This window comes from Triticum aestivum, chromosome 2D (genome assembly GCF_018294505.1).
Source record: "Triticum aestivum cultivar Chinese Spring chromosome 2D, IWGSC CS RefSeq v2.1, whole genome shotgun sequence".
Classification (NCBI taxonomy): Eukaryota; Viridiplantae; Streptophyta; class Magnoliopsida; order Poales; family Poaceae; genus Triticum; species Triticum aestivum.
The window spans coordinates 610597496-610615653 of record NC_057799.1 but is presented as its reverse complement, the minus strand read 5'-3'; the positions used below and the strand labels follow the sequence as shown (position 1 = coordinate 610615653).

Sequence of the window (18158 nt, the reverse complement as noted above, 5' to 3'; positions counted from 1 at the left end):
ACGCCGTGTTGGAGAACCTGCCCCGGCCGTCCGCGCGTCGGAGATACAACGCGCTGCGTAGGGGCCACCGACAAGGCGTATGCTCCAGCGCCCGCGGCGTCGCCCGACGCCGTGCTCCCATTCGTGGCGCTCCACTCCGGCTCTGGCATGGGCTGCTTCTCCCTCTAAAGCTATGTGGTGTAAATTGTTATTAAGTGGGTGATTAGACTAGCTGATTAATTAGCTTAGCTTCTAGAAGAAATAAGCTCTCATATTGGTAAGAGCTTGGAGTACATACGACCAACATATTGTTTTATCTGTGATGATATTCTTCTATGTATTTCAATTCATTGCTCGAAAAGAGCTACTAGTAGTTAATCATTATTTCTCTGGCTTATTATTGGCCACATGAACGACGCAGCAAAGAAGCCAATATTTTGATATTGTTGTATGACTGAGTACGATAACTTGGCATGTATAGATGTAGTGCACTTGGTTGCTTTTGGGTGTGATGGATGAAGTTGGTACCTTCTGTTGAAATTTGTGTTTGATTGATGTCATATATGTGTGATTCTTGTCAATATATATACTGTTATGTTGTTTTTCTTTGAAATACAAATGAAATGCTGCCAAAATTTTGAATTTTATGTGGTTTCATTTTTCATTCCATCTCTCTAACCAAACACAAGAACGGAACCGACCCATTTCGCTTTTCTGTTTGTACCAAACACAGGAATGGAACAGACCTGTTCCAGTGGAATGGAACCATTCCATTCCGTTCCACTTGGTTCCTCAACCAAACACACCCTAAACCTCCTGCAAGTGTTTGAACGTGTCTGCATCCAACGCAGTGTTGTAAATCATAAACATTTAGGACATCTTCAAAGCGGACCCTTAAACCTCAAGTGTTTGGACGCTTCTGCCATCCAACGCAATTCCCGTATGTGCTGGGTGCATCATCTAGCGGAATGTTACTATGTGCATGGAGCATGGATGGCGGAAGGTGCACGCGATGCTTATGCGATGGCGGAAGCTGGGCTGCACGGCGGAGGAAAATTATTGTTTTGAAGTATAGGATTTGGATGTCCGGCTTCAGTATCAATGCCCGGTCCGGACCAATTTACGGTCTGGCTGACTTGTAGAAATAGGAAAACACATGATTGAGATATCATGCCCGTTTGAATCCTATAGAGTCTGAGTTTGTTTGATTGCGTGATAGGAGAAAAACATATTGATTTAGGAGATTGGGAGAAGGGAAGGAGGAATAGGGAGGTGAGAAGGAGCAGGGGATTATTGTTTGATGGGAGTCTTCCATCCACGGGCACATGAAAGAGATGGAAAGTATCAAAGTGGCGAGAAAGGGATCACGTCCAATGATCTAACGAAACATCTAGTGGTCTAAGCCACGTACGGGAGCTAGTTTAGCAGCTCCTCCGTCCCTCTCGACAGCCGGCCGGCCTGATCGCGGAGAGCGACGGAGGACGCTTCACTGGTCGAAGACAGGAGAGTTTGGTTTCCTTGCTTGCTTGCTGTTGATAAATCGCGGCCGGGCAATAAGTGATGAGCAGTACTCCTCGGGTGCGCCCAGCTCATGGTACACCCCGTACGCTACTTCTCGTGGACGGAGCGTGGAGCGGAGCAGTGCGCCCGTATGTGGCTTCTTCCTTCGAGCCAAAGGTTCGAACGTGCGCTGACGGCCGTACACGGCAAGTTGTAGAATTTATAAAACAAGAATATAGTGTCACGCGGAGTACTATAGATTTGCATGATTGTATGTTAGATATCACCAGGGAGGAGTTTTGTTATCTCCATGAGAATGCCACCCCATTTGCTCAGGCGTGTAGAAAAGCGGAACTTCATTCCTCTTTAGATGGTTTTAGGCCAACTCCAATGCACGACCCCGAACGGACGTTCGTTTTGTATGGATTTTTGTCCGTTTGGGTAGGTCAAAGGAGCGGCGTCCGTCCGGTTTTCTGGATGCGCTGGCCGTGCGCCCTACGCGCAGACGCATCTCGTCTGCCACGGCTAGCTGGTGCCCTATATGCACATTGTAAAAATAGTCTCAAAACCATATAAATCAAACATTGCAAATAGTCTTACAAACAAATAGTCCCACGTAAAAAACACACAATCAAATAGTTTTTACAACCCAATCAAAATTGTCTTGAATAGATTGAAAGAAAATGAACCGATACATCTACTGGTTGCCAATGTGACTCCATGTGTGCTCAACCAGGGCATTTCACGATGGAATTGGGTGAACTATTCAAACGTTGTTGGTTCTTGGTGTTCAGGCTCAACATTTTCACCATGAAAATCAAACCCTTGGTCGTAGATGTTGTCATCACGCTCATCCTCCATGATCATGTTGTGCATGATCACGCAAATAGTCATCACCTCCCAAAGCTTCTCGGTGCTCCATGTCAGTGCAGGGTTTCGAACGGTACCCCATCGAGATTGAAGCACTCTTCCATGTGAGTGCAGGGAAGAGCACCTCGGGCTCCCCTCACAGGCAGCAGGCAAGGTTGGCGTTGCAGGTCGGCGGCTATGCAACGCCTGCCGGAGAAGGTGTTGGGGTCGATGGGCATCGCCGGCGGCCGTAGCTTCCCTGGTACCGTATGAGGCGATAAAGAGCCACAAACGCCAGCGAAAACTCCTCCGAAACTCCAGCGTGGGGTGGCTATGGCGAGGGGTGGTCATGGTTTGGGCGGGCGGGCTGGAAAGCGAGGAGGCGGACGGAAAAATGGGTTGCGGCGGCGATCGCAAGGGGTGAAGGGAGGGCAAGGGAAGAGAAAAAGAGGGGTTGTGTCCCCGACGGGCGGGCCAGGGGAGGATAGGGGTGCGTCCCGCCGGTCCACGCGTTGTCCGCTTCAACACAAACGCGATCCAAATTTGAGCCGGGAATGAGTCAAAAGCGGACAAAAAACGAATGTTTGTTCGTTTGCTCCCGCGCGTTGAGCCGCGATTTCTATCCGTTTAGCCTTAAATGGACGCGGCCGGACCATTTGGGGTCGTGTGTTGGAGTTGGCCTTACGTCGCCATTCTTGTTTGTGAAGAATTACTTATCTGATGTTTCCCTAAGCAGGTCAACTTTTGTCGATTTGAAGAGGGGTGCTTTGATGATCTTGAGCCTTATTCCCCAATGCACTATCGCAAAGGTGAATCGCGTCGGCGATAGAGTGGCCCTTGAGATTGCCATGGTTTTCTTGATCAACATACCGGTGATTTTCAGAAAATTAGCAACATTTTTTTTAGTTTAATCCACACACAGTTGACTCTATTAAAAACCAGTTAGCGAATCTTTATTTACAGTAATATTAGCAAGCACAGTACTATAGTGTTAAACATCATAATCAGAACACCAACATCAAGGCATATAATGGACAATATATCCACAACATCAGCAGTTCGGTAGCAACCAACACTGCTTCACGTCGATGGTATTGGCATCTTCATGGTGGACCATCCCCATCAGCTCCACCACCACCTCCTCCGTCAGCTCTTCGAGCACAGCAACCGCTAGCTCGGCACCGACGTCCCACCGCCCCAGCCCAGCATCCCCCCTCTCACCGGGCATGTCCAACGGTACGAGGTCGTGCTCCTTGGCCTCAAACATCTGGTTCAAATGTGCTACGCTGGTAGCACGGTCGGTCCTCGCGGGCGCCGGTGCGGGGGGCGGCGCCGGCGTCGTCGTCGTCGTTGTTGAAGTCTCCATGAGGACATCGCCGGACTTGCTGCTTTCTATGGCAACTTTCCGCTGGAGCAACGCGGGCTTGCGTGCCGCGTCCAGGAGCTCCCTCAAGACGACGATGGCCTCTGCGATGGTCGCAAGTATTGCTGCGTGAGCTCAGTGCGACAGTGCACGATGGACGACCAATGGCGCGGGGTAAGAGACATGGGGGCTGCGTGCTTGCTTACTCTCGGCGTACGCCCGCGGCGGCTTCTCGAATGGCCGGCGCTCCAAGACGGACACAGGGCTCAGCTGCTTTGACGAGTCGTCGTCGTCGTCGTCGTAGCTTTCTCCCTCGTCGTCCTTTGCTTCAGCCCTGCGTGCCTCGACGGCGTTCTTTCTTTTGCTCGCCGTCTTCTCGCCTTCGACGGAGCACGGGCCAATGGCGGCCGACCGCAGTTTCTTCTTTCTTTTCGTGGATGCAGGCGCCGCCGTGCCGTGGAGGAACTTGGAGAGGAGGCCGCTGGCGGGCGTTCTCTTGCTGACCGTCACCCGCCTCGGCGCCGGGGAGGTGCCTCTGCTCCTCGGCCAGCAAGGTAAGGACGCAACGCCGCAGCCTCCGGCCGGGTCCAGGGTGGTGGGGGAGCAGCCCTTCTCGAGGAGGTAGGGGTGAAGGGAGAAGGGCTCTTGCTGTTCCTCCAGGAGCTCCGACAGACGGCGGCTGCTGCCGGACGGCGACGGTGAGGGGCCGACCATGGCTCGGGTGATCCGGTGGTTTGGTGGAGTGGACAGGGCAGGGCCGGATGGCAGAGACGTATGGAAGGCAGGGGAGCTTATAAAAAAAGACGCGAGGGAAGGGAAGATGGTGTGTGAGGGTGGGAGAAGAGGCACATCACAACTTTCTTTCAAGTAGTTGCACAAAAGAGGTAGACAAAGGGGGTGACTCACATGAATCCTAAAATGCAAGAGTTATAATACACTAGCAAACGTTTCCGTTGCAAAATAAAATAAAATAAAAATCATCCGTCATACACACATTTGACGACCTCAGCAAATCTCTTGAAATATTTCGCGATGTCGTACGAGAAACAGCATGATAAGTGATGTTGTGCAAAAACATAAAGGCTAGACGATTTTTTCTGTGTACTGAAGGTGTGTCCAATTTATTAGACAACAAAAAAATAACTATCTAGGTTTTGGTATCAATTCAAGCCTTTGCTAGTGTTCCTCCTCGGTAATGCCCAAAAGATAGCGCATTAGTATAAATGTAGAAGTACATTTTAATTCTCAATCATAGCATGTGCATAAGAGCACATATTAGACATCTCCACCAAAAATAATCAATCCCTAAAGACATGCATAATGAATTTTCAAGGTTGCATATCAACATTGATATCTCTACTACTTAAAAAGAACGTAAGATTTCTATTTTACCTTTCTTCTCACCACCCCTTCGTCCAACCTTCCTTAGAGCATCTACAGGCGGATCCCTCAAACCATCTCTCATATGCCTACGGACGCGCCCGGTCAGTGACCGGACATGAGAGAGAAGGAAAAAAGTGACCCAACCGGACCCCTCATATCTTCTCTATATGTCCGGGCTGTCCGCGAACCCTCATATGCATCTCAAATATGGGGAGGATATGAGGGCTCGCGGACACGCCCGGTCAATCCGCCACATAAGACGCGGCCCCACCCCGGACCACCTTTTCTCTTTCTTTAGTCATTCTTTTCTTTCTCTCTCTTCATCTCCACCAATCACGTGCAAGTGACCGGACATATGAGGAAGAAAATGAGAATTGTGGCTGCGCAGATGGATAAATAGGGGCTCAAAACGGACACACCCGATCACTGACCATGCGCATCCGCGGGCGTTTGAGGGGTCGAATTAGAGGTACGTGGCTGAAGATGCTCTTATATGATAATAAATCAACTTAATTTACTTACCTTCTAAACCGGTTCCACTTTAGTTTACTTACCAAACTTCAGATCAAAATATAAGATAATTCATGGGCAGAATTTGATGATCATCTATTTACGCAATCGCACTATTATAGACAGGTAAATCACAAGCCAACGTACTAGAAGATTTATATTCCATTGCAACACACAGGCATTATTCTAGTTCTTAAAAAGTTCTTTATGGGCACAATTTTAAATAATATGAAAATCAGTATTAAGCCATTGGTTTACATAAAGCTCATATTAGTAGTCTAGTGTACGTCATCGTATATGGGTTGGTTATTGTGCACTGAGCGAAATAGAGAGGATGATTATGTGCATGTTGTAACCTTTAGCATATAATCCCTCTGTTCCAGATTATAAGATGTTTTAGTTATTTCAATATGGACTATGTACCTACTGAAATGAGTGAACAAACATAGTAAAATGCGTCTATATACATTTGATTCAAACAAAGTTTAACATCTTATAATTCAAAGCAGAGGGAGTACATCGCCTATGGTGCCAATAAAAGCTTTTTCGAGAGCATCAAACTATCCTATCTAGTCGATTTAAATGGGTCGAAATCATATGTAGTAGGCATTTTCAAAATACATCGTAAAAAGAAAAATATATTAATTAAGGTTGCATCCTAAGCATAATTTTAGAAATAATTAATATGCAGGATAATAGCATATTTGGAATCTACATATTTTTCTGGGCGATTTCCATATACAACATGTTTAATTTGGAGTTAGTGTTCAAAAGATATGAATATTTTGAAAACTACTTGAATCTGCCAAGGAAAGAAGGTTAAACAGAGAGTAACCGAGGAGTATATGGGATTGGAACTCAGGTCTCCCAGATGGAGGAGTGGGGCTCTACCCACTTGATCGACTGTGTGCATTTCTTTTGTAAGGGGATAGCTATACATGAACCAAAAGTCGATGCCCAACGACTTAAGCAAAAAATGAATCTTTTTGTTCTTTTTGTTCACTTATCGGTGTCATTTGATGTCATTTGTGGCAACTACCGGGGCAACTTCACGAAGAACGGGCAGAAACGTTTCTCCCTTTATTAGTAGGTATAGATATAGACAACAGTCGACTATTTTCCAATCGAGTTTCAGTCAAAATCTGTCCAACGGTGAGTGTGTAACAAGTGTACATGGTCGCTAATTGCTTCTTCGTGATTCTGCATTTTTTTCTCTGAGGAAATTGCACAAACACAACATTTTGGGCTGAGGTAACAAAAAACTACAACTCTAAGAGACTTTAACAAAAAACGACAAACTATATGACTAATCAATAACAAAAAACACAAATTGATTTGATTAGTCACTTAACGAGAAATATCGTGTGGGTCCCATGTGTTAAGTGACTAGAAGGAGGGCTTGCTTGAGTTGAGCCGAGCTGAATGCTCTGGAAAAATTATAGTATTCAAATATCAAAAAATCTAAAAAATGAGAAAATGGGACAAATCTGATTTTTTTTTAAAAAAAATTGGAAACGATTCAAGTGATTTAATCCATCTTCACTAATCAAACTCGGTTTGTTTAGCCTATTTTGCTTAGCCATTTTAAAGTTTGGACAGTTTTTGTAGATCAACTCATTCACGTACATACAAAAATTGTCCAAAATTTAAAACGACTAAATAAAATTGGGTGAAAATTCCCTGGATTGATAACCAAGATGGACTAAATTACTACAAAATTTTCAGTTTATTTATTTATTAACATTTAAAAAAAATCAACTTTAGTTACTTTGATTGTAATCTTTTAGAGAGCTGAGCTCGGCTCAGCTTGGCTCAAGCCAAACTGTCCCTCTAGTCACTTAACACACGGGGTGCGCACTTCATATTTTTCATTAAGTGATTAGTTAGAGTAATTTGTGTTTTTTATTACTGATTAGTCCTAGATTTTTGTTTTTTTGTTAAAATCCCCTAGAGTTGTAGTTTTTTGTTACCTCAGCGCCAAATGTTTGTGTATTTGTGCAATTTTCTCTCTTTTTTCCCTTTTAGTCCACCTATGTTTGGTCAAAATCCATGGAAGTTTTGTTGGTCGCTTCCTAGAGCGCTCAGGGTTCAAATGATTGTAGCCGGGTATTTTGTGCCTAGTGGGTGAAGTTTTCACACCAAGGAGTAAAGTTCAAGGTCACCTTCACTATGCTCATGTGAAGACCAACTCCAGTGCCAGCTAGATGAAAGGTTCAAGTCCAGAAGGCCACCTTTGCCGAAAATACCTAAGGTTACAAGGGGGGAAGGATGCGGTGTCCACTACAGAACTAAGCGGGACAGTGCGGCTGATGCGGGAGTCGAGTCACACCATAAAGTGGAGATATTTCTTGAAGATCCCGCCCTCCAATATCAGCAAGATGAACTAACCATATACTCCCTCCATTCCAAAATATAGTGCGTCCGCGTTTTCCGAGGTTCAACTTTGACCATAAATTAACCAACGAGACCGATTTTTACGGGAGCAAAAATTATATAATCTAAAGGTTGTCCTTTCTTCCGCCCCCCCTTCGTCTTCGTGAACTAAGGTAAGGTAGGCGCGCGCAGAAGTAGAAGGTGTGGTCTGCTCACACCACTGTCGCCAACGATGTGGTTCGTGCTGAACGGTGGCAACAGTACTGACGCCATCGTATTGCCGGAAGCTGCCTTTACTTTTAGGAGACGGCACCGAGGAGTAATCTTACTGCCACCCATGGACATAGCCACAAGAGAGCTCCTGGCATGCACCATGGGAGGGAATCGTTGATGCTTAAACGGCTACCACCGGTGTTACGCACTCGACTATTGGCGGCTGGCCCTCGTACGTAACCATCGTCCGTCGGCAGGTCGCCGATCGCCGCATCAGTCAGCCTGCAGGTGCACCGACGGCGCCGCACAATTGGCGCACATAGCCGCGCAGCAATGCCGCTGCCATTTCTATGCACCAGGATGATGCCACGCATGGCACAAGGCGACGAGGCCGAACAAGAAAACGATCAACACTCGTGTCCGCCGTGCCGTCCATGTCTCATGCCTAGACGCGCCCCCGCGGAGTCCATCACGCTGGCTGCTGCCGGCGCTGGCCGTGATAAAGGAGGACGAGGCACGCACAGGACTAGCATCCGCCTCGTGTCGCCCGGCTCGTACCGGGGGTGGCCGGCACGAAGGACTCCAGCGATACTCCAACACCGGACTCTTTTAGCTCATGAAGCGGTCGTTTGCATCGCGCATGGCGTGCACGAAGAGGAGCATGTCGGCTGGCCGGAGCGGCATGAACACAAGGGACTTAGCTCGGCGGCAGCCTCAGCGTGCACTCCAAAAAAAGGCTCAATACGGAGACGAAGGGGGGAGAAAGGACAACCTTTAGATTAGAATGGACCGCGGATCAAGTTAGCTACAGTATCGGTACCGTAATAACCTAACTGCAGAGGAGCCGAACCCGGGAAAGGGGGGGGGGGGGGGCATTGGCCCCACCCGACAAGATGGCACGCTCCATGGTACATTGTTTATATTTCACATATTATATATGTTCGCACTCATATATTATTTGCACCGCGGTCACCTCATGAACCACCACTGTAGATGTAGGTGTGCCACTAAATGTTCGTGGCACGTTGTTTGCTTCTTATGATAAGTGGAGAAATCTATCGAAATGATCATCTTGCATTTTTCAAACTCTTCTATGAGTGTTTAAGTTTAATTATGATGTGTTCCCCCGGCCCTTTTCACTGTAATTGGCGTTCATGCTAGGAACCTTCTTTTCCAAATACATGTCCATTGCATGAATCAAGATATGAATTACGTAATACTCTGGCTCTAAAGTTGACTAGACGATATCGCGCGTGTTGCCATGGAAATTGCTTGACATATATTTCAACGAGATTTGGTTATATTTACATGAATATTTGAATTAATAGTATAAAAGAACAAAACTATAAATACACATGATTATTGTATAATTATAACTATTTATTGAATCTAAAGAACGTAACATGATGAAAACATTTAGGCCTTCTTTGGAAATGAAAGCACACACACGAATTAGATAGAAATGCAAGTGTAAAACACGGGATTGAAAAACGTATGGATTTTGCGGATTTGGATGCTCGGTTCATAGGAACAGGGAAAACACAAGAATCCTAATAAATAGAATTGAATAAACGCCAAACCACGTGGAAAGATAACTAGCATGTGTTCTTCTCGCATATGAATTTGAAAGAGAGGTCCAAACGGATTGTAAATTTATGAGTTTTTTTTTTCTGTAACGGGGACCAAGGAAAGTATATTCCATTTTTTGGGGTACACTCCTTTGAACCAAAGGTTCGAAGTGTGCTACTATATGAAAATTTCTGTTCCTCCACTTTTTTTAAAGGGGGTCTTAAGCTTTTTTGCATGCATGATTGCATTTTACGGTGAGCCTTATTGAAATGACAAAGTTGCATGTTAAGGTAAATACATTAGCGAGATCAACTGCATTTTAATTATATATGATCCACTGACAATTTTTTTTGAACATATAAAAAAAACAAGGCAAAAGTCAATTTCAACCATGACATGGGGTTTCGCAAAAAAAAAAAACCATGACATGGGGATAGGTTCGTACATCGGTCACCAACAAGGCAAAGTGATTTGCTCTGTGAGAGCCTTGTTTTTTTTTTTTTCCTTCCAAAGTGCCCGCCGCCGTCTCAGAGAAGCCACCGACCCGCGAAACCCCCAAAATCGAAAAGCCCGCCCGCCGTCTCGGCAGAAACCGCCCCAGAATCCCCAAATCCAACCGCGAGCGCGGAACCCGGCAGCGACGATGGCGCCCCAGGCCCCGGTCTTGGAGATCATCGACGACGACGACGACGACGGCGTCGGCGTGGCCGCCTCCCCTCCCGCGCTCCTCTCGGGCAGGCGCTGCCGCGCCACTCCCCCGACCGCGGCAGCCGACGACTCCCCGGACTTCCTCGGGGCCTTCTCCCCCTCCCCGCCGGCCCCGAAGCGGCGCGCCACTCCCTCGGCCGCGGCGGCCCTCGACTCCCCGGACTGGCTCGGGGCCTCCTCCCCCTCCCCGCCCGCCCCGAAGAGGCGCGCCGCTCCCTCGCCCGCGGCGGCCCTCGACTCTCTCGACTTCCTCGACGCCTTCACCCCCTCCCCGACCGTCCCGAAGCGGCGCGCCCCCGCGTCCGCGACCCCGATCGTACTCGACGACGACACCCCTCCCCCGCCGAGGCGGCGCCCGTCCCCGACGCCGATCCTGCTCCTCGACGACACGCCTCCCTCGCCGTTCGCTCCGGAGATCCCGGACGTTGCTGTTGCGGCGACACCACCAGCGTACGCCACCCCGCCCTCGACCGGGCCGCCGTCCAGCGTCCCAGGCTCCTCTTCGACTGGCCGCGCGCATGATTCGTCTGGTGAAGTTTCTCGACTTAAGCTTCTATATAGTCGTTTTCCCCTGTTAGATCTCGAACTGAGTGGCGGTGGTTTATTTATGGAAGTTGCTGTGTGGCAAAATAGATGGAAGCAGTAGTTCTAGTCATCCGTTTGGTTGCAAGTCATTTAGCTCTCCTTAGAGGCAGCCATTTAAATGAATCTAATAGTAGTATACAACTGAAATTATTGAATTATATCCGACTATGCTGGCTATTTGTGAAAGTTAATGCTTGCGCCGAGACTTGTAATTTCTAAACTAGATAGAGAAGTTGTCTGTTGTTCGCTCTGCTGCGTAGTTTGAGCTGATTTGTCGGTCCATGTTTGTTTCAACATCTGTTGTATGCAGGACAAATAGCCGCAAATTCCTTCGATGACTTAACTGACCAAGGAAACTTGAAATTGCTAATCATGTATTGTGTTCATGGAGAATAAATGACCTAGAGTTCTTGATCACTCAAGTTCATCTCTATTATATTTGGCATATGGATATCAGGTTGGATCATTGATAACACTTGCACCGTATATCCACTTATCCAGCCGCTCACTTATATACTAATTTATTGTTAGTTACCTATATCCTATTTACACCCAAAAAAAGAATTTCAACTCCTAGCCCTTAGAGAGACTTATTTTTATGTTTTTCACTTCTTATATGGGAGACGCACTATGCCAACTAGTGAATTACTAGATGAACCCATGAAGGCATGCTTTCTTGTCTGGACTCATCATAATTTGCGTAAAATTCTGTAGAGTAACCAAGTAACTCTTATTTGTGTCTTACAGGAGCTTCTTGTCCAATATCTCTGGACAGTGATGATGAGTTGGATGACTTTGGGACCATAGAGCCATTGGCCAAGTTGATTTTACCCTGTGGAAATTCTTCGCCGCAAGAAGAGGATGACCACGACATGGAAGAGAATGCACGACCAATCAAAGAAAGAAAGGTAAAACAGGTCTGCCTAATTGAGCATGTAACTTCTTAGTAACGTTTCACAAGAGATGCAACTTAAATAAGAGGCTTTTTTGTGCATTATATAGGGACGGAAGAGACTAAGTAAAGAAGAGAAAGGCAAAATGATTGAAGAGAAAAAACGGCAGCGAGAGGTTATTTTACAGAGGAGCATGTTTGTTGTGGTGCTTGACAGTGAATAGAAAATACTGAGAGAGTGCTATTTATTTGCAGGAAAAAAGGATGCAAAAAGAAGCTGATAAAGCTAAACAAGCAGAGCAAAAGAAGTCGGCCAAAGAAAAAGCAGACTGGGCTTCAGGAAAACGTGCTTTAGAATCTATTGTCGCCAAGATCGACCCAAAGGTCATAGAAACTGGCTCAATTGCAGGTATATTAAACCATCACAAATCAAGCTAGTCATATCGAAATGCCATGTTAGTATCTGCTATCTGCTATCGTGCATTGTCTTTAACTTTCTTTACTGCTGAGATAACTGGACCTTTGCAACCAGGTGCTCTCCTGACAATGTTTTCAGAAAAGAAACTTACCTATCAAGTTGAGCGTAATCCAATGAGTGGATCAATTTTGTGGAAGATGGTTTCTCCAAATGATCAGGTGCTTATCAGTCATATGGTAGCTTTCATATTATGATGTTACTTTGGTCAAGTTTAGTTTGTAAGGATTTGTGACCCAGCACCAGAAGCCCAGAACTCAGATTTTCTTATTAGTGCTGGCTCAGTGACCTAATCGTTTTCTTCTGTGCTATAACTTAGTTGATGCTCAACAACATGCCTTTCTAAAATGGTAAAACTTATTCTTGGGAAAAATACTGTTTGCTTTTTTTGGGACAAATTTTATGTATGCTTGGTAGGTGATTAGATGTATCCTTACAGACCTCTGACAATGACATAAACATGATTATGATTTAAGATAGTGCTAGTCATGTAGCTAAGTAGTCAGTCAATTCTGCCCATGAACGAAAAAGGGTTTCCCCCCGCTTTATATTATAAAGCATACCACCAAGCATCCAACACAACAGTTTCAAGTACAATAAGTCATAGAATCATGCTGGGGGCACAGCAAGGCAAGCCCCAAATAAGTCAATTCTGCCCATGCCTAATTCATACTTCAGTTCCTTCAATATTTCAATGCACAAAATATGAAATTGATCATGTTCAACTTTATATTTGTGTCCTTGTGGGAGTGTTTTCCAAAACTTGCATGAGTGCTTTGTATAGCACAGATGCTTACTTATGCACATCTGTTGTAAAAACAAGCACCGGTGCCTAAGCAAAAAAATGGTTTATTTTTACAAGCACCTCTCGCAGCACCTTGTGTTGTACATGGTTTTGTGGCGCAAAATTGCAACAAGTCATAGAGCCAAGGCAACATGGAATGGAAAATTCATTATCATTTTAACCACCTCATGAATGCCCTAAGGTGGTACTCCCTCCTTCCCAAAATATAAGGCGCCTTTGACTTTTGCCGGTCTTTATCACACAACTGTGATTATGATTTTTTACTTATTGCATGTCTACAAAATTAGTATAAAGAGTTAAAAGGTATGAACTAAAATTATTTTGCAAGACAAATATGACGATATCATTTATACATGTTCAATCAATGCACTTTGGTATATATTAATGGTCAAAGTCGTGCATCAAAGACCTTGAAAAGTCAACCACACCTTATATTTTGGGAAGGAGAGGGTATATCTTTGTGAAATGTCAGTACCATGACCTCATCATGTTTATATACTACCTTCGTTCGAAAATAAGTGACATGGTTCTAGTTCAAATTTAAACTAAAACCATGTCACTTATCTCCGAACGGAGGGAGCATATCCTAAGAGTGACATGTCTTTTATGCAGGAGCCAGCTTTGGAGCCATATATCCTATTTGTGCTCCAAGCTGAGGAATTCTGTGATCTTATAAGCAGTGGAAAGTTCTTGGATCATGTTCTCAAAGCTCGAAGTCTCTATCCAACATTCACTATTTGCTATGTCACTCATAAATTGATGAAATACATATATGATAGGTTGGTTCATCTAAGTCTGAATTACCATGGCAACTGTTTTTGTTTTATCTATGTGGTCCTTTTCTTTGCCAATTACTGATAGTTCTTAGTGCACAGCAGAAAGTAGCTGACAACATTATTGGTAACTTCGGCATGCTAATTTTACTTCCTCATTGGAGTGTGTTCACCTGAGCTATACACTAGGGGGGTTCCCCACTGCTTCCGTGCCACGGATAGCTTGGTTGTAATGTCCTTTTGTCATATTTATTCTATAAACCATAACTAACATCATGGATGCATAAAAATGACTAGGAAGGAAAGAACTGACTCAGTGACTTGCATGGTTGTTCTGCATGATGTTATTCAATATTTCCTCTAATGTAACTTTTAGGTACAGAAAATATATCAGTTTCCCATAGTTTAATCTTGCTAAAATGCCTTATCTTTTATTTTGGCATTTCAGAGAGCAAAGCCAGTATAAGAATTCCGACAGTTCTAATAGATGGAAACGTCCACCTGTGGAACAGGTCAGTTTTCAACTGTATTAGATTTTTCCTGAACTTTCCTAACTAGAATTTGTAATGGATTTATTTTGTAGGTTTTGTGCAAATTAGTAACACACTACGATAGAGTTCATTCCAAGGATTGCGCAGATGAGGATCAACTAGCAGAACACGTTGTTCGCTTGACTAGTCTTGCAAAATGCAAATTCAGGCAAGTTGCATTTTTAGATAAGGATGTTTAACTTCAGATGGTCTTTGCTCTTTCTTGCAATTTTATCTATTTTTTTTACTTCCCTGTTCTTTAATTGCTTTCTGTGGTTGCTCCTGTTCAGACATTTCTATATCAGATCAATTCAATCATATAGTAAGGGTATACCTGTATACATATGCAATGTACTACTAGATTCTGGTGTTATACATTATTAACTGCTTATAAGGCAGTCATTTTATTTGTACAGCTGTCATGTACATGCTTTTTTATTATAGATGGATGCACCTCATATTAGAACTGGTTTGGTGCCTTTTTTTTCACTTCAGCCTCACTAATTTCAGTTCACATGCTTCTTTGCTAGTCGCTGGTCCTTCACTTGACAAAATAAGGGGATAAATATGTCAAGGTTCCTATAGACACTTAAGTCACACCTCTAACACTGTAAACTTTCTGTAGAGAAAGATAGCAAAACACAGTGCCTCCGTCTCTGACCTCTGTTATAGCTCCTCTATTGTGACCTTGATGTTCCATGTAGCAGCCAGTTTGTGTCGACTGTTCGCCCTCTAAAAAAAATGAAACACGTACCTCCTAATGCCTACAAATGTGTTACGCAATGTAAGCTACTGTCAGATAGTTCAATTCAAATATAACTTTCATCCCCACTAGGTGCAGGTTTGTTTGTAGCAGTTGCATGTTTTTATTAATGTTCCCTTTAACTGTTCCACAGGAAGCAATTGTCATGGTTATCTGTGCAAGCTAATGGTGTGATAGTCCCAAATGATTTTGTGAATAAAGATCAGCTTAAGAAGGATACTTGGTAAGTTGTGCTTAGAAGTATATACTAAATGGCATTTCCATTTACTGTTCTGTGTTATTTTTTTCCTTTTCAATTAAGTTTAAAACTGTTCTGTTCCTGTTTTTTGATCTATTTTAAGGAGTACATTTCCACTACTCTCACTTTCTGCATTAGTTCACCTGCAGTTTGGTCCTTACCTTTGTTTTCCTTTTGTGAAATGGAATTTTGGTTGAAGTTCTAAACTAATATGGCAAATGAATTATACTTCTGTACAACAAATGGTAATGGACAAGAGTATAAAATAAATAAATAACCTTCAGTCATATGGTGGAACTTTTGTACAATAAATGGTAGTCCACAAGGGTTTTGTGGCCGATGTAATTTGCTTAGGTTAGTTGTGGCCATATTAAGCATGAACAAAACTTGTCTTAGCCTCCGACTATCCATCCAACTAACTCACCAGTTTTGACTTTCAACTTTTTAGATAAGAGTAAATGTTTGCAGGGTATCCTGTGCTAATTCTTCTCATCCGCGACAGGTTTATGTCTTTACTAGCTATCCCCAAAGTCAAGCCAAGGCTTGCCCTGGCAATCTGGAAGAAGTACCGTACCATGAGATCACTTCTGAGTGTATACATGGATCCCAATAAAAGTGTGAGTGCCAGCCTCTTACCACGTTCTAAAGTACAGTGCAATAGCTTGACTGTAGTGCCCTCAGGTGCTTATAACTCGGTTTATTTAACAGAATCGCGAGAAGGAGCTTTTGCTTAAAGACCTGAAGTGTGAAGATAACCTCGGCGATGAAAGCAAAAAGGTGGGACCAGTATACTCTAGGAGGGTGTACAGAATGCTCATGGCAGAAAATGGGGCAATGGAAGCAGAAGAAGCTGTGAAATCCTAAGTTTATGCAGTAGGATCATTTGGTCTTTTGGACTCGTTAACTTAGCGTGTATGTATTAGGTGTTGCGCTGCCCAGATGAGATTCCAACTTTCATGCTGTGCTTTTGTAATGAACCATTAGCTGGTCATGTTCCGTGAAACCCCTGAAAACGGAACAATCGTATGTTCATGCTAGTCTCTGAGACTAGAGTTGTACTGTAAGGAACTTCATCGTTCCTGCTTCCGCAAATGGTCAAGCATCTACTCCCTCTGTTCCTAAATATAAATCTTTGTAGAGATTCCACTATGAACTACATATGAAGCAAAATGAGTGAATCTACACTTCAAAATGTATCTATATTACATCTGTATATGGTCCATAGTGTAATCTTTACAAAGACTTGTATGTATTTAGGAACGGATGGAGTATATGACAAGTTGCGTGTACGGTATTCTGTGAGACAACAGGGTTGATGGTGCAGCTGCACAGTATTCCCTTTGTATGTGTGTTGACACATTGAGCATAAGAGAGCTCCATTGGTTCAGAGGAATTCAACCTTAGGAATTTTTTCTATGGTGATCGTTTAATTTTGCAGGATTAAAACACTCGGGGAATCTCCTCAAAACGGACATAGTATTTGTCCATGGACGAGTATGGGACATCGATATCAAGCCGGCTATCCAATGCTACAAACAAAATTTAAACCACACTGACAAATATCATGCAAACAAGATGAAATTCGTGCAAACTGATACAAATTCAATATAATTTACATAAACCGGATGATATTTTGTTCGTTCAACTACAAAACTTTAAAAAACCTAATCTAGTTTGTAGTGGACGGTGACCTTGTATGCATGGCTGGTGGCACCTTCGTCGCTGTCCATGTCGTCGTCGTCTTTCGAGCGACGGAAGGGCGTGGGGGAGGGACGTCTGATTTGGACGCCTCGGTTGCACGGAAGTAAGGAAGGCTCGTGCTTGACGCGCCGGAGAGGCGGCGCTGGCGACTCCGCCTTGACACAATGGAGAGGCGACGACGGACCGCGGTCCTTGAGCAATCGCTCAAGGAGAAGTGCCATGTACGCCATCATCGCCCGAGTCCTTCTCCTACTTCCCGGAGCCACCTGTTGTTGCGAAGAACCATGATTTCGGCATCGTTGCAGAGAAGAGAGTAGGATCGACGACGGTGAGTGAAGAGGAAAGGAGAGGAGTGTGGTGTGGACGGCGCCGGAGCCGCGCTTAAATACCCGCTTCCCGACGAATGTGCGGGCAGTCGGCTTCAGTGCAACATCCCAACTGGAGGAGGCTTCTTGGTCGCCGCGTCAGCATTGAAGCGACGCCCTCCGCTCGTCCGGTCGCATCTAGCCGTCATCAAGTTGTCGAGTCACTTCCTTTTGAGCGGCTCGACCGACATGAATCCGCGGCAACCTTTTCACGCGAAGAGGGTTTTTGCAAGGAGAGGATTTTGGGTGGGACTAACCGGTGAGGCGTGTATGTGGTAGACGTTCGGACTCCCACAAACCTCCCCTGGTTTGTGCCCGGTTTACGGGAATTCAGACACGCAGACGCGTCCGCAGACCGATGTGGGCACCACATTGGATGGTTTGCGTCATCTGGACACGTTAATCCAGATGTTTGCAGACGTTTTGAGAGTCCGCGTTGGAGATGCCCTTAGGATTTTTTTTCCATACGATTCATTTGTGTACCATCTTTTGGAAGGAATTTTTTGTTCACTCAAACCTCTTGGTATAATTTTTTTTGTTTTTACCGTTCTATTAAACATACTTATTATCCAAATTCCTAAAGT

At 44.6% G+C, this 18158-nt stretch overlaps 2 protein-coding genes across 2 annotated transcripts; one reads left to right on the top strand and one right to left on the bottom strand.

Annotated features, from left to right (window-relative positions):
- Positions 1 to 3254: 3254 nt before the first annotated feature.
- Positions 3255 to 4509, bottom strand: LOC123050379 (uncharacterized). The gene is made up of 2 exons (XM_044473183.1): positions 3898 to 4509; positions 3255 to 3795 (listed from the first exon to the last, which is right to left on the bottom strand). The coding sequence occupies exons 1-2, from the start codon at positions 4403 to 4405 to the stop codon at positions 3380 to 3382; spliced, it is 924 nt and encodes a 307-aa protein (XP_044329118.1). The 5' UTR covers positions 4406 to 4509; the 3' UTR covers positions 3255 to 3379.
- Positions 4510 to 10254: 5745 nt separating this feature from the next.
- LOC123054935 (crossover junction endonuclease EME1) lies at positions 10255 to 16572 on the top strand. The gene is made up of 11 exons (XM_044478815.1): positions 10255 to 10977; positions 11780 to 11940; positions 12035 to 12100; positions 12180 to 12333; positions 12457 to 12560; positions 13817 to 13983; positions 14426 to 14489; positions 14561 to 14676; positions 15404 to 15493; positions 16011 to 16125; positions 16217 to 16572. Exons 1-11 carry the CDS (start codon positions 10383 to 10385, stop codon positions 16370 to 16372), a joined length of 1788 nt encoding a protein of 595 aa, XP_044334750.1. The 5' UTR covers positions 10255 to 10382; the 3' UTR covers positions 16373 to 16572.
- The last annotated feature ends 1586 nt before the right edge of the window (positions 16573 to 18158 follow it).